Source organism: Alternaria ventricosa (genome assembly GCF_023758065.1).
Source record: "Alternaria ventricosa strain BMP 2768 chromosome Unknown scaffold_18, whole genome shotgun sequence".
In the NCBI taxonomy this organism is placed as follows: domain Eukaryota; kingdom Fungi; phylum Ascomycota; class Dothideomycetes; order Pleosporales; family Pleosporaceae; genus Alternaria; species Alternaria ventricosa.
In genome coordinates this window covers 651,966-672,165 of record NW_026055698.1, presented here as the reverse complement: position 1 = coordinate 672,165, position 20,200 = coordinate 651,966, and the positions used below count along the sequence as shown (strand labels likewise).

Sequence of the window (20,200 nt, the reverse complement as noted above, 5' to 3'; positions counted from 1 at the left end):
CTCTACTGTGGGAGAGCAACTAAGTAATGCTACCTCATCACCTTCTGAGCCTCCCTCCACGCCTGCTTCGTCAATCTCACCCATAACCGAGCCCCAACGAGTCCCCGATGTGGTTGTTGCAGGTGCTCTTGCGGTTGACTTTTCTTGTGATTATGCTCCGTTCACGGCTTCTGCAAGCCAGACAGATCCACTACCTCACACCTCAAACCCAGCAGTCATCACTCAAACACTCGGAGGAGTAGCACACAATATCGCGAAAGCCTCTCACCTGCTAGGCTCCTTTGTCCATCTCCACAGTGCCGTTGGCGACGACCTGAGTGGCCGCGCAGCCCTGAGCCAGCTGCAATCGGAAGGCATGCTAACGACCGGTATCAAAACTCTCCCAGCCCCATCCCGAACAGCCCAATACGTCGCCATCAACAACACGAACAAAGACCTCGCCCTCGCCATGGCAGACATGTCAATCCTAGAAACCATCCCCATCGATACAATCCAAGAACGCGCGACCAGCATCTTCAACACCACCTCCCCCCGCCCCAAAGCCTTCGTCACAGATGCAAACTGGTCGTCACCCGCTCTACACACCTGGCTGCAAGCAGCCCGTCATCCCGACACAACCACGATCTTCGAGCCTGTCTCTACGGCAAAGGCGCTGCGTATATTCCCTAACACCTCTACCTCCAGTACCACGGCTGCACAATCCATCTACCCCACCCCCCTCGTCGACATCATAACACCAAACACCTACGAACTCACCGCTCTCCACGACTTCGCCAGCCAGTCTTCTCTCTTCGAGTCACCGGAGTGGTTTGGTGTGATTGATGCATTGGGTATACCCAATGGCGGCTTACGCGTCCCGCTAGCAGTTACCTTGGGCGGTGAGTTGGTGGATCAAGGTATCCCGCAACAAACCATCAAATTCCTCCCTTTCTTCCCTACTATCCTGACGAAATTGGGGAGCAAAGGCGTGTTGATGACGAAACTGCTGGCTGCTGACGCCGAGGAACTGCATGATGAGAAGGAGAGGCAGTATGTACTTGCTAGGAACCTTTCGTCTTCTGATTCAGATGGGAATGGGAAAGGAAAGGTTGGAGGTCTATACATAAGATTGTTTCCGGTGGAGAAGGTACTAGAGCCCAGTGAGGTGGTTAGTGTGAATGGAATTGGCGATACGTTTTGTGGGGCGATTGCGCATGGACTCGGGAGGGGGTTGAAGGTTAAAGATGTTGTTGGGTTTGCGCAGAGGGCTGCGGGGGAGAGTTTGAGGAGTAAGGAGGCGGTTGGGGAGGGGCTGAGGGGGCTGAAGCTGTAAGACGGCAAGTTTAGACGTGGCGGAAGACCTCCTCATGTTGGACACCAAGACAGCTATCCTGAGACTGTCCTGTTGGCCCTGCATGGTAGAGAAGATGTAGTTCAAACACATCATATCCACACCTCTGCGATACAAAATGCTACAAAGCATCAGCTTCGTCATCGCATGACTACCTGCTTCGACCGATTCACACACACGCACAAAAGCTTACACCATCACACCTCCCCTCATCAATCCCCCAACGATGACCGGTTATCTTCCTACTCAGCACTTCCAAGCGGAGATATCGGATTTTGAACTGCGGCAAAGGATTTGGAGGGGCTCTTTCTATGCACGGGTTTCAGTCTCGTTTGTTCTGGACACGCAAGCTGCTGGAGCAGCATCTCATCGATTGAAAGACGTGTCGTTTTTGGAGAGAAGATTTGCGTAGTGCGGAAGATTGAGAGAGATGTAGTTGAATACAGCATCGCTATTCACACCTGCTTACGCGTTAGCTGTGGGATTAGAATTGAGTCAGACATATGGTTTTTGATCCGTTTCATAGATACTACCTTCTACTTAGATGTCTGAGACACAGTCTCATTCGTTGTATAAGAGACTACACACACCATATCTCATGCTTCTTTATCAGTAGCTTCAATACAGCAGGTCTTCGCACTGAAGTCGCAAAACTTCAGCTATTCAGACGTTATCACCAACAACCCCATACACTACCGAGATGCCCGGACAAAAACATTATCAACCAAGCCGACGAAACAACTACGGCAAAGGTCACGCATTCACCGATCACAAGCTCAAGAACGCCAAAGAGAAGTCTCGGCACGACAGTGTTGCCGACACCGAGACTACTTCCAATAAGTGGTTCTCACGTTTGTCCTTGTCCTCAAAATCGCATACCACCACCGCTAGATCTAGACGCACGACGATCTCATTCCACGGCGATGCCACGAAACCTGTAGACAAGCGGGGTCAGCCGATCGCCGACGTCCACGACGATGTCTTTGAGGACGGACCTCGCTCACCGAGGGATGCTGCGGAGATAGAGTGGTACGAGACGCTGTTTACTACGGGTAGGAACATTGTGGGGGCATTGGTTGGGTCGTTGAAGAAGGGGTTGAGGAAGTGAGCGTGGAGTGGTTGTAAGGGTCGCAAGCGTTGGGCGTTGGTTAGAATGTAAACCCAGCTTAGCAGATTTATCATTGGCTTTCGAACTCCATCTTGTTGGTAAGTCACTGAATTTGCTTGGACCTGGAGTCTGTTTCCCCAGGATTAAAGTGAAAGGCTAGACAACAGTAAACTGTAGCAGTAGGATTGCACGCGAAAATTAGACATTAATTGCGCAAAAGTATACACGTGCTGGCATGGCTGTAATATGTATTGCTACCGGATACCGTGGAGCGAACATACCCTACTCACCTCACACTTCATTCCCTCCCTCGAACACAGGCTCATCAGCATTGATTGGCCAGCACTTCCATGGGTTCAAGGTTCTAATACTCATCTGATAATTAAAATCCTTTTGAGTTGCATGTAAACAGCACAGCCTCCTCTTAAGATCATCAGTCTGATCTGTTCTTAGGATCTTACCTCTAGGCTTACCAACCCTGCAGCGCTTCTTTTTGGGGTCGTCAGTAGCTACAACTGCATAGTCGTCTAGAACGGGTAGTGTGTCTAAGTGCTCGAGAAGCCAGGTTAGGCCTTCGTCCTCCAGGAGTTTGATAAAGTCATCGCGCGAGAGAGGTTCTGGTTTGGGAGGAGGCGGACGTGGCGCTTTCGCTAGAGTCTCCTGTGCTGGGTGATCTGATTCCTCGACTGGTGCTTCTGAAGTCGCATCGATCTGATATGAACTTGGGAGCTCGTAAAGAAGCTCGCCGATCCAGTATAGGTCGCTGTATCTCTTCATAGCAGCATACATGGTTTTCCTGGCTTCAGTGAGGGTTGATCTCAGCTCTTCGAGGTCATGTTCGGATGTTGCTGCTGTCGAGCACTCGTTCACAGGTGTGCCGTCAACTTCGAATGGGTCGAGCGGGTTCAGTGCATGTGCTTGCTGCAGGTCTTTCCTTTGGTGAACGCTCATAAAGCTACCAGATCGGACATTACCATTCGGCGCAACCAATGTTTTCGTGAGAGGTGTGGCGGGCGCAATAGCTGGATGTTGGGTCGCGTGAGGCATTGCGGGTGGTCTCTTAGTTTTGCGATGTCAGTGTCTGCCTTTTGGTTCCAGATGTAAGGAATGGAGGAGGGGTTTATATATCTGGATCGCAAAAGTCTGTCACAGTGGCTGACAACAGCAGATCCGTTGGCATCTGAACATTTTTTGTCTGCATGACTGCGCCAAATTGTACTGACTCAGCTTCCAGCGTGGAGGAAGCTCTTCGTCAGAGATGACTATCGTCTCCGTAACAGTTCCGGAAAAGTTAAGTAGTACCATTGCGTAAGTGTTGCGTTGACGTTTTTTGACATGCTACAACGGTTGGTGCGAGCAACAGGCGCAAGAAAGACTACGCGAGGTATGGGTAGTTCGACATGACGGTGAATTTACGGCCACGTTGTAAACAGCTGTAGAACAGCCCGCAGATCTTTCATGGGACGATGTTCAACCTGATTAGAAGAACAATAGGATAAGTAACAACGTCGACAATAGTTGGAGTGCTCATAGACTGATGACCAATGTGACCACGATGCCGTTGACGCCAGGCTGGCCACTCGCCCCATCATCCAGCACCTGCGGACAGATCTGAAACCCAACTCTTTCATAGAAAGCTCTTGCACTTGTATTCGACTGCACCATATCAAGATGGGCACCCTTCGCGCCCATAATCTTGCAGGTGTCCAAGAAATTCTGCAAGAGTACAGAGCCCCATCCCTTCCTCTGATACTCCGGCAGAATATCGATATGTAAATGCGCCGGATATTGTTCCAACATCCGGGGCCAGGGCTGCAGCATACTGCAATCCGCTTCATACACGGCCTTTCGGAAGTGCTTAGCGTCTTCCCTTTCCATCTGTGGATTGTCGGTCTGTATGTCCGGATGCGGTATAATTTTCGGGTCGATAGTCGGAGTGAACACGTCGCGCCAGCGCTGCGCAAAAGACGCTGTGTCAGCGGCGCCGATGCAGTAACCCACCACGCGTCCGTTACCGTCATCTAGCACGTAGCATGTTCCTGGTGTTAGATCGACATAGGCTTTGTACCAGAGATGCCAGCCTATGGTGCGCGCTGGCTCCCAGTCAAGGCCTGGGTCGATGGTTTTGAGGAACTGTGCCTGTCGTCAGGATGACGGCTATGAGTGAATCGGTGTTGTGACGCATACCACGTTGATTCCGTCTTCGAAATCGGTTGATGCGTTGTATGTTCGGACAAACGGGGGTTTCGTCGCCATGTTGGACTCGATGGTTTAAGCGCAAGGCCCGCCCACGCGATCGCTTGAGTAGGCTAACTCGTTCGGAGACTATCTGTAACGAAATGAAGTCTCTAGTATGTAGATGTATCAATGAGAAATGAAGCTACATTTAGATCAGGCATGGATATGCGATGTTGTCGCCTGTATTCGAGCAGCATTCTGAGAAAGAAGGCATCCAGCGGGGAAGAGGGGTTCAGCCTGCGCTCGCTCAACGATTGGTCGTGCATATTCAGATCGCGTAAGCAATATGTTGACCCATGGAGACGAAACAAGTTTTGAGATGGGGGTCTTCTATTTGTGCGTATCAAATCTCGCGTTTTGGTGAAGAGAAGACGCGTCCCTGTGAAGGCTGGACGAAAGAACGAACCTTGGCACTAAGCCACTTCCAGCCTAACCCTGTTGTTGGTGATGTCATCCCCAGCCTTCCTACCTTTCACACGCGCATCCTACGAAAGGACAACCTACCTCTTCGTCAATTACTAAAACATTAGTCGCAGAAACGCATACTCACCCACAGTCGGATAACCAACGCATTTTGTGTAGGTCGGTACCTGCTTCAAGCAGTTGAGTCGCCCTGCGCCGCAGTCTAGCTTGCAGTCAGCGCGTCGCGCACCTTTAACGTCGGAGAGCTGGAGGCTCATCTTTGCGCTTACTTTCGACTTCACATGGTCCGGTGTAAGGAGGGTAATTTCCGAGCTCGTCGCAATCGTTTTGCCGGATCTCGTTGCGTATATGGAGGCCAACGACACATGTGCCGAACACTACGAGGTTGAAGACTGCGCGTAGCAACATCGCTGGTGGAAAGAGAAGGGATTTATTGGGAGAGACTTCTAATGTGTTGTTTTTTGCATGTCCTGACAGAGAGAGTCATGCCTTCGACTTATGTGGTACTTTCGAATTACCCGGATATGAGTGCTCGCTTGCTCCCTGGCGGATACGAGAACAAAGAAAATCTTGCACAACACGAGGCTAATTGGCAGATAAGATCCTGATTATGTTGCTTTAATCTAATGAGTGGAAGTCCATTTAGTGACGGACGTCAGAAGAATGGAAACGAACCCAATAACAGAGGTGTAACATTTGATGGGAGTGGCCACAACGACTCAAGCTCGTCCTTAGATGCGGTTGCGACGGCAGTCCTCGCAGACATTGACATAGCAGCGGCGGCACTGCAAGATGTATTTGTGATGGCGTGCATCGCACATCTCGCATCTGAAGCCTCTCCTCGGCGCGCCATGGAAAATGCGCTGGAAGCGTCGCGAATGCTCGCATTCATGGTTGTTCTGCAACTCGGCGGCTACTCTGTCAACACGCTGACGCCACACATCAGGAAGTACGTTCGGTTCAGCGTCTCGGTCCACAATCTCTTCTGCACGCTCTACGATACGATTGGGGTCTGCTGTACGGCAACCGCATTCCTTCCAGCGGGTGCCACACTCGTAACAGAACTCGGCCTTGCAGTGGCATCTTCGAAAAATTAGCATAGCTTACGCCTACGAAGCGTCGAGAACTTACGTCATATGATTACAGCCGCTTCGCAGCTGTACCACTCGGGCACAATTGTAGCAGGTCTGCCATCCCATCTCGCGTGCCAACTCCCGAGTTTGGTGAAGCGCCGGATCGTCGGGGCAGTCAGTTGCTCCATGGTAGGTTGCCTTGCAGAGAGAACAGGTTTCCGTGCTGCACTTTGGACAGACTGCGCGATTTGTACCAGGCTCGATATTGTTGGGGACAACAAAGGTGTTACAGTCGTGGTTGCTGCAGTACGTCTTGTCGTTTGTCGCATATTCCACGATCGCCAGCTCGAACGTAGTCAGTTCTTCTGGATCCATGTGCCTGGCGACTAGGTCAAGTGGAATAGGTTGCTTGCAGCATCTGGGAGGATACAGACTCTCATCTTTCGTTGACCGCATGAAAAGGCCTTTGATGCAATCAACACAGTAGCGATCTCCACATTCCGCTTTGACCATAGATGCGCGGGGAACTCGGTCCAGACAAGTGCAGCACCTGAACTCCGTCGATAATCTCTTGATGGTGTCGGCTTGGCGCTCCAAGTAGGACATAGACGGTCCGGCCTCTGTCTCATCATCGGAGAACTCAACGACCGAAGTAGCAGCGATGTGTTCGGAGGCGGTGGACATCCAGTCACGGTTTTCTCCTTGAAGGTTTTCGTGCACAGACGGCGGCGGGGCTTCGATCTCAGGATCGTTGTTGCTCAACTCCAGCGCAAACCGGCGGTCCGCATGAGCCTGGACATCTTGTGAGGTAAGATCCCCAATGATGACGCTATCGGAGTGCACAGCAGCTCCCATGCTCTGGGCGAGCTTTTGGTCGGCAAGAAAGTTCTTGTGAGCTTGAAGTTCGGCCTGAAACTGGCCATAAGCAACATCGACGTCAGGAGGTTGATTCACGGGATGCTTCCCTTTGCCAGAATCGGAGTAGACGCCGAGCTCCTCAAGCTGCAGCGTCAGAGCAGCCAGCTCATCGTCCAAGCAGTCGGCATGAGAGGCCCGAGGGTTATCGTCAGACATGGTTGCTGGTGCGGAGGAAGTCTAGAAGCTAGATATAGATGTCTGCAAGGTGACTTTGATATCGTACAATGAGATAGGAGAGGTTGAAAGAGACTGAGAAGTTCTATAGGGGCGAAGAAGGCGACTCTTCGCATTTGTAGGAGCGTGCGCAAATACGGGGTGTTTGCTCCCAATGGGTGGCTGCAGGAGACCAAAGTGGAATGACTCTACATCTTCAAAAGTCGCATTGCCGTTCTGCCCTTCATACCAAACGAGGAGCTCTCAAGGAAAAAAATGGCAGTCTTCGAGAGGGAGCAGACCAACACTCTAACAACCTTACTCTCCCTCCCTCCCCATACGGCTCACAACTCCAAAGTCTCCCTCAACAAACGACCCATGCGGCCCCAACGAATAGACCTGCGGCATATCCGCCCTCGCCACCTCCTCAAACGTCCTCCCATCAAGGCCCACAAGAATACTATTCGTCCCCTCCTTATTGATCGTAATCGTAATCACAATACCATCATCCTCCTCCGTCGCACCAGGCCTCTGGATGAAAATTGGCTCCGTTGGACAGCTCTCTCCATTCTGCGGGACCCACGCTTTGAACGTCCCAGTTCGCCAATCCGATTTGAAGAGGTGGCCATAGAACGACGCATGTGGCATATCGACGCCGTTGCCGAGACGCCCGATGGGAACATCTGTGCCTGGAGCGGAAATACCGTTCCCTGATACGCCGTAGACGAAGCGGTAGTTTGGGTCCATGGATGCGGCTTTGGAGATACGAGGTAGTTCCGCCATCATGTCTGGAATAGCGGCTTTGACGGTGCCGCGAGCGACGACGGCGGGATCACGCGTGTTGACGGCGGAGAGTTCGTAGCGGACGAGGCGGCCCGTCTGGTAGGGTTTGAGCGGGTTGATGACGTTCGAAATCGCGTACTCGTGGTACGGGTAGTGTTCGGCCTTGTAGCTCGCGATGTCGACATGGACGTTCGTGTGCCCCGTTTTGGGATCGACGTAGTCGTAGGCGTTGGCTGTGTGGAAGAAGTAGAAGCTGGGGACTTGGTAGGATGCGATGCTGCAAGGTTTTAGTAGGTGAGATTGGAGATGGAAGGAGAGAACTTACACCTTGCCGTCGGCCTTGTCTAGGACGTAGAAGTACACGGGGGAGTCGTGCTCGCATACCATCGCCTCGACGAGGGTCTTCGTCGGATCACTGAGATCCAATATAACAGGCTGATGGCAGGTTAGTTTCGATCCATCTACCGCCACTCCATCCAGTCGGAAATACCACTTACGTTCCTGACAAAGACAACATACTTGTCCGTCATAGCAAGAGCATGTGTGTAGCACGGCTTACACGGCAGCGCAGACTTCCACAACAGACGCGCCGGATAAGCAACCACATCCAGCGCAAAGATATACATGATCCCCGCCGCATCGATCAAGTAATTGTACGTCGTTCCTCGCTTGCGATCATGAACGGGATGAGCGCAGCACCCTGTTCCAGCGAGCTCGGGATCGATGACCGCATGAGAGAGTAAGCGCTTCGGCTCGAGCGTCTTTGCATCGCAGATTTGCATGCAGTTCCAGTCCGTGTGAACGAGGATCTATATCTCAGCGTGAGCTTCGCCAGATTCTTTTGGCAGGAATTGGAGATGGGGTTTGTCTTACCTCCTGCGTAGCCGGATCTTCCGCCTTGACACCCCTCGAATTCGGGTTCTTATCCTCCGGTAGATGCATACCACATCTCGGCTGAACATGAACGTTAAGAGCATCTGGTTCGATGGAATCGTGAGGCAGGAAAACGGTTTGCTACATCCATCGAGAATCAGTCAGTCTTCCCATCGCTTCTCATAGATAGCCATGACTGGAGGAGAAGATGATCAGACTTACACGCGCTCCAAGCAATTTCGAACACGGATCCTGGGCTTCGAAAAGAGGCGTGTTGGGATTCGGTCCCACCCACGAGTTCTTGACGTAGCCGTCTCGCTGCGCGGCGCGCGTGATTCCGTTGGAAGTGTAGCGACTCATGTAGTATACGCGACCGTTGGTCATGCGAAATTTGTGGAGGAGGGCCAGGCCGTCGAAGAGATGCTGGATGACGACTCGTGGCGTGGAGTCGTCTTCAGAGGTGGGGACTGTGAAACGGCCTACGCCAACCCTATGGTGAAGTTGATCTTAGCTGGGGATTTAGAGGAGATGTGAAGGGCAGGGGTGACGTACCGAAGGAAAGAGCCATGGAGCCACTTGGGCCATGTGCCGCTGAGCTTACACTCCACTTCAGTTGTCGTTTCTGGGACGTCTTGAAAGTACGGCGGAGCATATTTGAGTTCTTCCGCTGTGATGATGTCCCATCGGTAGCCTTTTGGCTCTTGTTCGGGTGCCATTTCAAGATTGGAAAGAAAGTTCTTCGGAAAAGAGAGGTTTGACAAGTGTAACTGAAGGAGTTCTGTAATTGTAAGACGCTGATGTACGACTCTGGTGTTGATGAAGCTTCGAGATGATCTACGATGCTTTATATACACGAATCTTTCCTTCATCGCGGCATACAACAATACCCTGATTGTAAGCATCCAGCATCTAGAGGGCCGATTACAGCTCACCGACAAGCAGACAAGGCTGCTGACTTGGAACGTGAAGCATGGTAGAGCCCTATACAGTTCCCATTCTTGCTTATATAATGTGCCAAATTAGGCAAAGTGTATGCTATATCCAGGGGATGTAATAAGCTAGCCAGTGCCCAGACTCTTACCATGACTTCGGGACTGTGGCTTACGAACGACACTGTACTGGGTAGCTGCCACGTACGATCATGGAGTAGGCGCGACACAAGGCTGCGTACGTAGATCCGGTGCTTTGCAATCCTCGTCTTCCGTTTGGACAGTGAGAACGGATGTAGGCGTCAAAACTGACATCCGATCCGGATGACCACCACGTCAATTCCGTTCCGTCGCCTGCCAAGTCCGCTCAAATTGCTACGGAGAGTAAGATGCGGAGAATATGCAACGGTAGATGCTAACACTAGCGGCGGCCCGTTTCGTTTTTCAGTCCCTGCGCGCATCTATTGGGTTCAGCTCAGCCGCACTGGCTGCTGTGTAGTATCAGTAATCATAGGATTGGCCCTTTGCAGGGTATGGAAGTCTTGACGCCCTATGTACCTAGGTAGTCGGATGAATGATGGTAGGAGGCTAGATATTCACTTTTATCAGTCAAAAAAGCTATTCGTGCGATGAACGTAACATGTGATACCACTCTACACAACCATACTCCTTATCCCCTTCCACATCATCTATCCCCATCTTCATCGCCCTTACACACTCCTCCTCCTAGTCCTCTCCATCAACATTCCTCGTTCAACCATACCCCTCGCAACCCCTCCGACAATCGCCTTGTACCATTCCTTATACTCCGCATACTCCTCCTCTGGCATATCGTCGTGCAGACCACCCATCTCCAAACCCCCAGCATCAAGCCAAGCGTCAAGGTCAAAAAGGACTTCATCTAGAAAATCTAAGGAGTCGTTCTTATCGTTGTCGTTGCTGTCGTCTGGTATACCGCTTTCGCTTTGTGTGTAGAGAGGGCTGTGGGGGAGCACGAGGGGGTTGTCGTTACTGTAGACCGAGCTTGAAGCAGGGCTTGGTGGCTCGATGCCGTTGTTTCCCTCTCCCTCAGCCATCTCGATGTCTCCAGAATCCTCATTATCATCCGTTTCAACATCTGTTGTTCCAGGCTGCTCGGTAAAGTAATCGTATGGCTCAGCCATAGCTTCCGATCGACAAGACGTGACACTATCCCTCCTACTCCTGCTCACCAACGGTGACGCCAGTGGATTCATATCGAAACGTGCATCGTCCGGAGGCCAGGATGTAGATGCAGTACCGTCCCGCTCTCGTTCTGTTCCGTGGGATTTCCTCGCGGCTGCCCTCGCCCTCATGTCTGTACGTATCTTCTCGAGATTCGATGGCGGGGCTACCTCTTCTACTGGGATACCATCGAGTTCGCGCTCCCACTTGCAGAACCTGCAGTTTTCTGCTAAACAACTCTGCATGTTCGTGTGTTGAATGAGATTCTCTTTGTGCGTGGGCGTCATCAGAGTGGATGCGATTGGATGTGAAGGTTTTGGTTTTTGTGTGTTCGTGTGAAGATTGACGTAGGTGGTTATACAATAACAGGATTGATACTTTGTAGGAATTTATATGGGCTGAGCGAGTACAATGTCTCGCAAAAATCATGTCCCCAAGCAAGATACCAGTAAGACACTCTAGAGTTGCTGTCTTGGTATTTATGATGAGTCAGGTGTGAAGTCTTTGGTTCGAAGAGGACTGATGCCATCCACTCACGTGCGCATGTCTTGAATATTGGGAGACAAAGGCATTGATGACCGGGCTTGACCCTCAACCAGTGAGTCACATCGGCGGTACAGTCAATACTAGAGAAGACGTCGGTTTACTATGGTATCATTCTATATCTCACTCAACTATCTAACATACACTCGCTCGTACATAGAATTAGTCTGCTCCACCTCCCACTCCCACCGTCCACTCCCAATCCACCCATGAATACCAATCTAGCTCCTATCTACAAAAGCATACGCTTCGCATGCTCTCAAGATCCCTCCACCATGCTGCAAGCGCCTAGCACACAAGAACATGCGAACGCTCACACGCACTCCATTCGCCATATACGCTCGCTCGCTCAGCCATGTGTGAAACAAGAAATGCTTCTTCAAAGAAAGCCAAAAACATGTGTGAAACTCCGGGGTATAGGATACTTTCTCCCAACCGCTAAAACGCCAGATGAAAAAAAGCAACAAATCAAAAGTGTGGATATAATGGTCCAGAGGTGAGATGGATATTTCGATGATACATCGCAGGGAAAGAGAGAGATTCTTCTTCGAAAGAATGCAGATGCTTAGTACTAGAAGTCGATATTAGGGAATGGGGGTTCGGACCAAGCCAGGATCCAGACGCGAAGTGAAAGTTGAGGGTAAATAAGTAGGTTTCGCTAACGTTGATTGCGTGATGTTGCTGTCGTTCGTTTGGAAACAAAAGGTATCGTTCAGGTCTGCGCCGGTCCGTCGAGGTGAATTGTCCGATTTGCAAGTGCCTATCTCCAAACCGGTCTGTCTCCTACGCTCGACTGGCGACCACTAACACGGCTAGAAGTGCGGCTTTCGGCCAAGCTATCGAGCCTGCTGCTGGAGCGTCCAGGAGGAGTCGACTTAGCAGGAGGAGTTGACTTGGTGGCCTCGGAAGTGGATGAGGTGCGCTGTCTGGGTGTAGGCAACAGACTGCTGCGACGACTGGCTGCGGCACTCGGAGGGCGTGATGCGCGACGGGCCGCCGGACTTTCTTCCTTGGCAGGGCTCTTGCCGCTTTCTACTACCGTCGAAACACGACGGCTAGACGCTGGCGTACTTGTACTTGAGGAAGACAGGGGCGTAGATCGTATCGGCAGCTTGCCCTTTGCAGGAGTAACGGGGGATGAGTTCATTGGGCTTGGCATCAACCGAGCAGGGCGCTGCTGTCCCGGAGTAGTAGATGGGGAACGACTGGATGCAGTCGGCGAAAGAGCTGACGAGCGACTCAGTGGGCTTCTGAGGGGTATTGACGAACGGCTTGCTGAGCCCCGTCGCGATCCGTCGGGTGATTCGTCTTTCCGGAATGGCGAAGGTGTGGTCAGAGTCAACGGCTTAAAGTTGTGCCCGACGACAGTATCGCGCATGTGCGTGTCCGAGTTCCAACGAGGCTTGGGTCCAGGCCTATCGGTCGGCGTCTTTGCGCGTGCTTGACTAGCTGCAGTGCCAGCCATGGCGCGGGAAGGTGTAAAGTCCAAACGTGCGGAACGCTCGAGTGTAGATTTGCGAGACGCAACACTCTCAGCACCCAGTGGTATGCTGGAGTATCGCCGGTTGGGAGGGGCCGACGATTTCAGGCTCGCAACACTGGACTGACGAGGCTTCTTGCTTACCGGAGTAATGGAAGGCCGCTGTCCACTACTCTTACGGCTCATGACGACACTCGAAGCGGGGGATGTGCCTGGTGTGTCAACGCTTGACTGTGGTAAGGAGCCCTCTGTCAGTACGGTGGAGACTGAGTCGCGAAGCTTCCGCGACGTAGTGAAGTCGTTCAAGATGATGTCCATGTTTCCAGCCACGTCTTCCAAGTCCTCCACCTTTGCGCGGACGTCTTTTTGGATACGCAGGATCTCACCGTTGACTGTGGACCTGTGCTTCATCTCGATATCGATGAGCTCCAGCACACGCCTCATAGACGGAGGGTAGTGATCTCGCTTGTCTTTGTAGGTGGCGATGCGCGTAGCCAGCTTCTCCTCGTCGCTGTCGTTGATGGCTTGCTGCAGTCTTTCGATGCTCTTCATGCACGAGTCGTACATGGCAGCAGCCTTGCTATGAGCTTGACGGAAGCTGTGCACCCATTTGTCTTCGCCCAACTCTTGCCTCAGCGCATCTGCGTCGGCTTCCAGCTTAGCCTCTTCCTCTTCTAGCGTTTCCTTCCTCCGTACCAGTTCGTCACAGGCGGAAGGAAAGATGGTGCTCGCGCGCATCTGGAAGGCGCTAAGTCGCATAGGAAGGAAATCGAGCGAAGCACGCAGTGGCTGTAGCTTGGCGAAGAGGGCTAGCAGTCGCGAGTTCTCTTGTTCGATTTGCGGGATGGGCGAGGTGGGCGAGACGATGGACAGGCTGGGCGGCATACTAAGCCGCTTGCTGTTGATTATCGACTGCTTCCGGGGGATGACCTCAACGACGGTCTCGAGCTCGGAAATGTCAAACTTCTCTGGAGCTTCGGCGACTGAGTCGGAGATGACGCGGTGTCTGCGCTCCTCCATCTCGAAGATCAGACGACTGAGGTTTCTGACCTCGGCGCCGATTTCGCCAAGCACGTTGTTCCACAGCTCTTCCCACTCCATGGCGACTTCGACCTGGTTCTTGATGTTCTTCAGCGTCTGCTTGATCTCGCCCCAGTTCATGACGATGTCCTCCATCTGGCTGACAAGCGTCGTCTGGTCTTTGGTGGGCAGGAGTGCAATGTCGGAACGCGACTGCAGGTCCTCTATCGCGCTAATGTAGACGTTGACGAGCCCTTCGAACTTGCCGATGGCGGCATCCACCTCCTCCAGGCCTTCTCTTCCGGCAGCTGCGGCCCACTCTACGTCATCGTCGGCGTCGAGGCCGCTGAGGACCTCTTTCGTCTTGGAGATCCATAGGCGGATGTCGTTGGCTGCCTTGTGGAGTGCGCGTCCGGCCTGGGTGGAGGTCGGGAGGGCGGTGATTTCGGAGGCGATGGTTGTGGGCGGCAGCTTCATCGAAGTCAGCTGCTGGATCTGGTTGGTGAAGCTGGCCTTGGAGAGGGTGTAGATGGAGTTGGCGCGGGGGTAGTGGCGCTTCTGGAAGTAGGACGCGATGTCGATGCCATTGTTGTCGTCGAGGACGGATGGCTCCTCTTCGGGTACGGGGGCGGGTAGGGGTGGCGTGTCTTTGGGTGGGGGAGTAGGTGCGGCCATGGGCTCTGGTTCGGCAGGTGCGGTGGGCTCAGGGTCGGCAGGCGCGATGGGGTCTGGTTTGGCAGGCGCGACTGTGGGTGCTGGTTCGGCGGGCGGTGCGGGCGCGGGTTCGGGTTCAGCAGCGGTAATGGTGCCGCTGAGTGCTTTTTCCGACTTGGTGACGTCGGGCAGGCGGTACTTTTGCAGGTCGAGCTCTATTTCGGCTTCTGACTCAGAGGGGAGAACTTTATCGCTGGTGCTGACGACGCTGCTGTGGTCGCTGTCAAAGTCGGGCTCCATCACCAGCGTGGGCACGCTCTCGCCGGTCGACTGGGGGACGAGGGGTGTTTCTCCAGCAGCGGGAGCCTGACCAGCCTTTCCGGTCCACGCAGTGCCGCGGCGCTCGACTTCGAGGCTGCGGGCTTTGCGGAACTCGTCCAGGCGGCGCAGGCGGTCCTCCTCGATGCGGCCGACGTCGACGGCACTCTTGTTATTGGTGTCGGCGATCTGGTTGAGGAATTTCATGCGTGCCAGCAGGCCCGGGGAGACATTTCTCGCGAGTTTGGTGGTGCTCTCAATGTGGGCGGGCGTGTGCCGAAGGGGTTTGGGCGAGGATGACGACGTCGTGGTCGTCGGTGGTGGGTTCGGCGGTGTCTTCGCTGGCAAGTCAACGGCAGTCGCGGCGGGGCTGCTGTCGAGAACTGAAGGCGGCGCGGCCGTGTCGCTCATTGAGCATGTCTGTGTGGACCTCGAGGATGCCTCCAGGTCGCGTTCAGACAAAAGAGGAGGCTGCGCAGGACTGGTATCGCTATGCACGGATCAAAAGATCAATCGGGAGATGAATCGACGTTCTTTGGGTTGGCGCCGAAATCGCGTTAGCTTAGTACTTAACGCGTTGCTTCTGTTTAACAACAATGTCGGTGTGGCGCATCAACAATGAAGAGGTTTACAGTGCTTGCGCGAGTGGTGTGTATCCATTGTGTGTATTTGGAGGAGGCGTTCCATAGGTCTAGAGACACCCGTTCACAAAACGTCCCGCTTGTGTCTCACCGGGCGCCGCTGTCCCCAATTTCCGCCAGCAGCCAGCTCCCCCCTGCTATCAGTGCTTTCATTCCCACTCATTCCACTCATTGGCACTCAAGGTGCAACGCCTCGGTCTGTGCCACCCTTTCTAGACGCCTCGGTCGTCGATCTTATCGTTTGTGTTATACACGTTCACTATGTGCTATGCATGGTCATGTGCTCTCTACCCCGTATCGTGGTGGATCCATCCCCAGTCCTCTGAGCTGGACTGAGTTGGATTGAATGGGATTTCCGATTGAGGACCTATTATACATTGGTACACATTATTTACATTCCGACTTGACTGTATATAACACTATAGATCTGCAAGCCGCAGGTGCAAAGGGGGTATCTATCTCAAGCCGCCTCCTATCGGCACGCTCTGAGCGGAATGGTAAAAGAGCCCTGCTTCCAACCAGGGAATACTCTTTGAAGAAATTCTCTATGGTGTGGAGTTGAGATTTGGGTGGACATGAGCTTCGTGCAAATTAGATAAAGGGTTAAGTGGGAATCATGGACATGAAATGAAGAAAAAAAAGGTAAGATCCATGAATACTTTGCCATATCGGCCACTTCACAGCGCCTCGTAATTCGGGTCGATCTGTAGTGTAGGGGTTCTCGTTTGGTTCTTCTGCTTTTGCCATTCCGACGTGATTTCCTCACGCACGCCCTGGCACCATTGCAGGATGGCAGCGTCGAACTTCTTCCACGCTTCTGCGTCTTCGCCGTGAACCACGTCCATGACATTAACGTCGAGTTTGATGTCCCAGCGCAGCTCGGCGGCTTTGACCCAGTAGCGCAGGTTGTCGGCGCAGCGATAAGGCTTCGCTGTGTCGGTGTGGTACGTCTTAATCTCCTCAAAGTGTCGTTTTGACTTTCGGACGAGAGTGTTGTGGAGATGTACGAGGCGCAGTCCGTTCTGTAGCGCGGCCAGGAAGGGTGTGGGGAGTTCGGAGTCGGCAGCGCTGGTCCACTCAGGCAGGGGCTCTGGATTGCTATCAAATGACTTGAGGAAGAGCAGCTCCCTCTCGCGTTCTTTGCCCGTCCAGTCACCCTCGCGCCACGACCAGCTTTCTCTTTCTGCGAGTTCCAAGCGCTCCTTCTCCTCTTCGGTGTCGAGCAGTGCGCCAATGTCGTCGACCCACTGCTTAAGTTGGGTGACTTCGTACGGCTGCACACCGTTGCCGAAGTTGCGAATGGCAAGACGCTTCAGTACCTCAAGTGTATCGTATAGTTCCTTTCGGATCGTCCGTTCCGACTTGATGGCGTAGAGTCGTTGTGGTTCTTCGTGTGCGGTGTAGTAGTTCTTCGCGGCGCGGATCGCGAGGGTGGTGACGTCCAAGAGATTTATGCCCTGTACTTCGTGCCAGCCTGAAGCTTCCTCGCCGCCGTTCTTCGCGGTCTTTCCGTCCGGTTGCACATCAGAGAAGCCCTTCTCGAGTTCGTGTAGATGCTTCATAGACTCGGCCAGCGATTCGCGTAGTTCGCGACGCAGGACAGTCATATCAGGCGGCGGCGGGACGTAGACGGGGTTGTTCTTGTAGGTGCTGACGGTAGGCGGGAGCATCATGGGCTCGGGGTCCTCCCATTGCATGGACGCCGTCTCGTCAAGCGGTGACTCAACGAAGCCCACTGGGTCATTCATCCCGTCTGGTGACGCCAGCGACATGGTCGAGAAGTCGGCATCGAGGCCAGGCGACATTGGTTCGTTGCCGCTCGCTGTCCGCGATCCGGGCTTGCGGCCTTTGGCCACGCGTCCCGTCGCGGTGTCGAGCAGGCCAGTCCGCGCGAAGTAGTATTGGAGATGTGCGATGGTGCCCAGGTTCATGACGCTCTCTCTGTTCTTGGCCGACTTGGAGAACTCGGTGCCCTCGGGGCGCATGTAACCACGTCGCCTGCCGCCATCGGAGAGGCGCGAGCTCACTGAGCGCGCCGACGAGACAGACGACGCGGTTGAGACAGAGCGGTCGAGCGGGGGAATTGCGCCGATGGCCAGCGATGGGGTTGCCCAAGGGTCGGGCGAGGTTGAACGTGCGGGTGGGGAGTTGGGCGTGTCCATGGTGGTTGACAGGGGTGGCAGGTGCAGGGCCGTCGCAGTCGTGAGACTCCTTATCAGCAGAGAGATTCGGTGTTTTCGAATCCTAGGCATTTACGGAGCGGTGGCGGGTTATCTAGCACTGCTCTTGTTTGCGGAGCCTCCTGGGCAATGTGCGGTTGTTGCTATGTGAGTCGGGGTTGCGATAGGGGGCGTTTGATTAGAGGTTTCAGTAACGGGGAGCGACGCGAGATTGTATCCGAAAACAACGCGTGACTAGCGGCACCACATCGCCCTGAGCTTCCTCACCGATGCAATCTCCGTATAGCCGCGAACGCATGTCATTGCGATTATCCTTTGATGTGAACAGGTGTCAAAAGCAAATTCTCCTTTGCGGCGCCAGATGCCTCCCGCCTGACTAAGGTTGCTTCTGGCCCCGCATTCCAGGTGAAAGCTCAAGGGTTCCTTCCCGAAGTAGCGTGTACCTTTCGCAATAACGATGACGTCGCACGCCTGCATGGAGCATACAGCCCTATATTACACGCAGATTGCATGAATTTGATCTAACCGGACACATATTTTTGCAACAAACCCACTCACATGAGACGCTTCTTTACAACTACAGCCAAGATGTCAAGCAAGCGAGTGCGTTGTCTGCCCACGTCACTAGTGGCAAAGCTGATGTAGCCACTCAGATCCAGTACAAGGTCGAGGGCGAGGTGCAGGGCGTCAACTTCCGATCCTTCACGCAGAAGCAAGCAAAAAATATCGGTGTAACGGGCTTCGTGACCAATGCATCCGATGGGAGTGTGCGTATTTGACTCATACTTGCGTCGACCACCACTCACACCAGGCAGGTCCAAGGCGAGGCTCAGGGCAGCGAGGACAAGATCAAAGAATTCGTTCAACACCTGAACAAGGGACCGTCGGCTGCATCAGTCTCGAAGGTTGACCATTCGGACATCTCGACTAAAGACGGTGAAAGCGGTTTCAACGTCCAGTAGTTGGTACTCGGCTCCCCAAACACAACCTTGGAAGACTCAACACACCTGTCGGCATTGACATGAACCAACATCTGCCAATCATGTATATCCTGCGCTACCGTAGCCCATGAATGGCATGAAAAGAATAGTGTAATAGCATGCAACGATTATGTGCGATATCGGGCATCCCCACACACAGGCTTTGTCTTGAGCACGCTGGCTACCTGATTATCATGATTGAGCCATGGTGCAGCAACATGCATCGCGCACTGATAGTATACTTTACTCAAAAAGCATCTTGCTCGTGACTTGCCGTGCGCACGTTCTTGCCGACTCGACGGCAGTCTTCGCCCTGGCTCAGTTGGTCATTGGCACGATGGTAGAAGTTTTCTCTACAACGCCTCATACAAGAAAAAAACTAAACACTCTAGAGCCTACATTATCGGGGGAAAGGCTACTTTGCGAGTTTTTGTCGTAATGTAGTCTGCAGACCCGTTCAATTCCTTCCTTGTCTGAGGAGACTATGTGAAGCAAGAGCCAGTCGCTAGTGTGTCGATGAAGCCTAGACAGCTCGCACGTCCACAGGTGTGATGGAGCTCTGAGTCGAAACACGACAACCTGCAGCTGCCAATACCGTAGCATCGCATCTTCAGTCAGCAGCCACAAAGCATTCTCACGCGCAATATACACCATGAACCCATAAAACAGGTCATCAAAGCCACAGACGAAAGATTACTATCATGGTACAGCGATATTTCCAGGTTGCGCCGCTCAGCCCTATCAGCGGGTCTGACGGCAACGAGTCCCCGATCTCAGTCCGCGAGACCCCGACGAGCATCTTTCGGAAGCAGCGACCACGCATCCAACGCAACAACATCGTCCGTTCGTAGCATACGGTTCAAAGAAACCACCGAGCCTACCTTTGATGAGCCGCGTGTACTTTCACTGTTCGCATCTTTTTCTCTGTCGCCAAAGTCCCCCTTTGAGCCTTCGGACAGGGGCATGGCAAATGTCTTGGCAGGGCGATCCCGGTTCCTTCCGTCAGCTGAATCACCACCTCTCTCAGCCACCTCAAACTCGTCTTTACACGCGACCGTTTACGCCCGTAATTGACGACTGCTGACACTTTCGGTCTCTGGAATGAAGCCTATTCGCTCGCGCAGGACGGGTATGGCGCGGCGTAGCGGCGGCATCCCGTATCCATTCCTGCTTCACCCTAATGACTGAACGCGCCGGGCAGGCACGAGTACTGCTTGATAGTTTTTTTTTAGGTGTCAGCGTCATATAAAAGACCAACGTGTGCCTCAGTCGTGCTTCTAGCTAACCATCAGCACTTACCATTGCAGTTGACAATACTCGTTACCCTACGTTTTAGTACTCAACATATACAAG

The 20,200-nt window shown here is 53.2% G+C and overlaps 5 protein-coding genes across 5 annotated transcripts; 1 reads left to right on the top strand and 4 right to left on the bottom strand.

The window, feature by feature from the left end:
- Window positions 1–152: 152 nt before the first annotated feature.
- J4E93_008919 (uncharacterized protein) lies at window positions 153–1,312 on the top strand (the record flags this gene model as incomplete). The annotated part of the gene is made up of 2 exons (XM_049346816.1): window positions 153–159; window positions 216–1,312. The coding sequence occupies 2 exons, from the start codon at window positions 153–155 to the stop codon at window positions 1,310–1,312; spliced, it is 1,104 nt and encodes a 367-aa protein (XP_049196236.1).
- Window positions 1,313–7,561: 6,249 nt separating this feature from the next.
- Window positions 7,562–8,543, bottom strand: J4E93_008918 (uncharacterized protein; the record flags this gene model as incomplete). Its single annotated transcript, XM_049346815.1, has 2 exons — window positions 7,562–8,303; window positions 8,539–8,543. 2 exons carry the CDS (start codon window positions 8,541–8,543, stop codon window positions 7,562–7,564), a joined length of 747 nt encoding a protein of 248 aa, XP_049196235.1.
- Window positions 8,544–10,538: 1,995 nt separating this feature from the next.
- J4E93_008917 (uncharacterized protein) lies at window positions 10,539–11,276 on the bottom strand (the record flags this gene model as incomplete). The annotated part of the gene is given in 2 exon segments (XM_049346814.1): window positions 10,539–11,257; window positions 11,270–11,276. 2 exon segments carry the CDS (start codon window positions 11,274–11,276, stop codon window positions 10,539–10,541), a joined length of 726 nt encoding a protein of 241 aa, XP_049196234.1.
- Window positions 11,277–12,629: 1,353 nt separating this feature from the next.
- On the bottom strand, window positions 12,630–15,457 carry J4E93_008916 (uncharacterized protein; the record flags this gene model as incomplete). Its single annotated transcript, XM_049346813.1, has 2 exons — window positions 12,630–12,751; window positions 12,844–15,457. 2 exons carry the CDS (start codon window positions 15,455–15,457, stop codon window positions 12,630–12,632), a joined length of 2,736 nt encoding a protein of 911 aa, XP_049196233.1.
- Window positions 15,458–16,364: 907 nt separating this feature from the next.
- On the bottom strand, window positions 16,365–17,849 carry J4E93_008915 (uncharacterized protein; the record flags this gene model as incomplete). The annotated part of the gene is made up of 1 exon (XM_049346812.1): window positions 16,365–17,849. The coding sequence occupies one exon, from the start codon at window positions 17,847–17,849 to the stop codon at window positions 16,365–16,367; it is 1,485 nt and encodes a 494-aa protein (XP_049196232.1).
- Window positions 17,850–20,200: the final 2,351 nt, after the last annotated feature.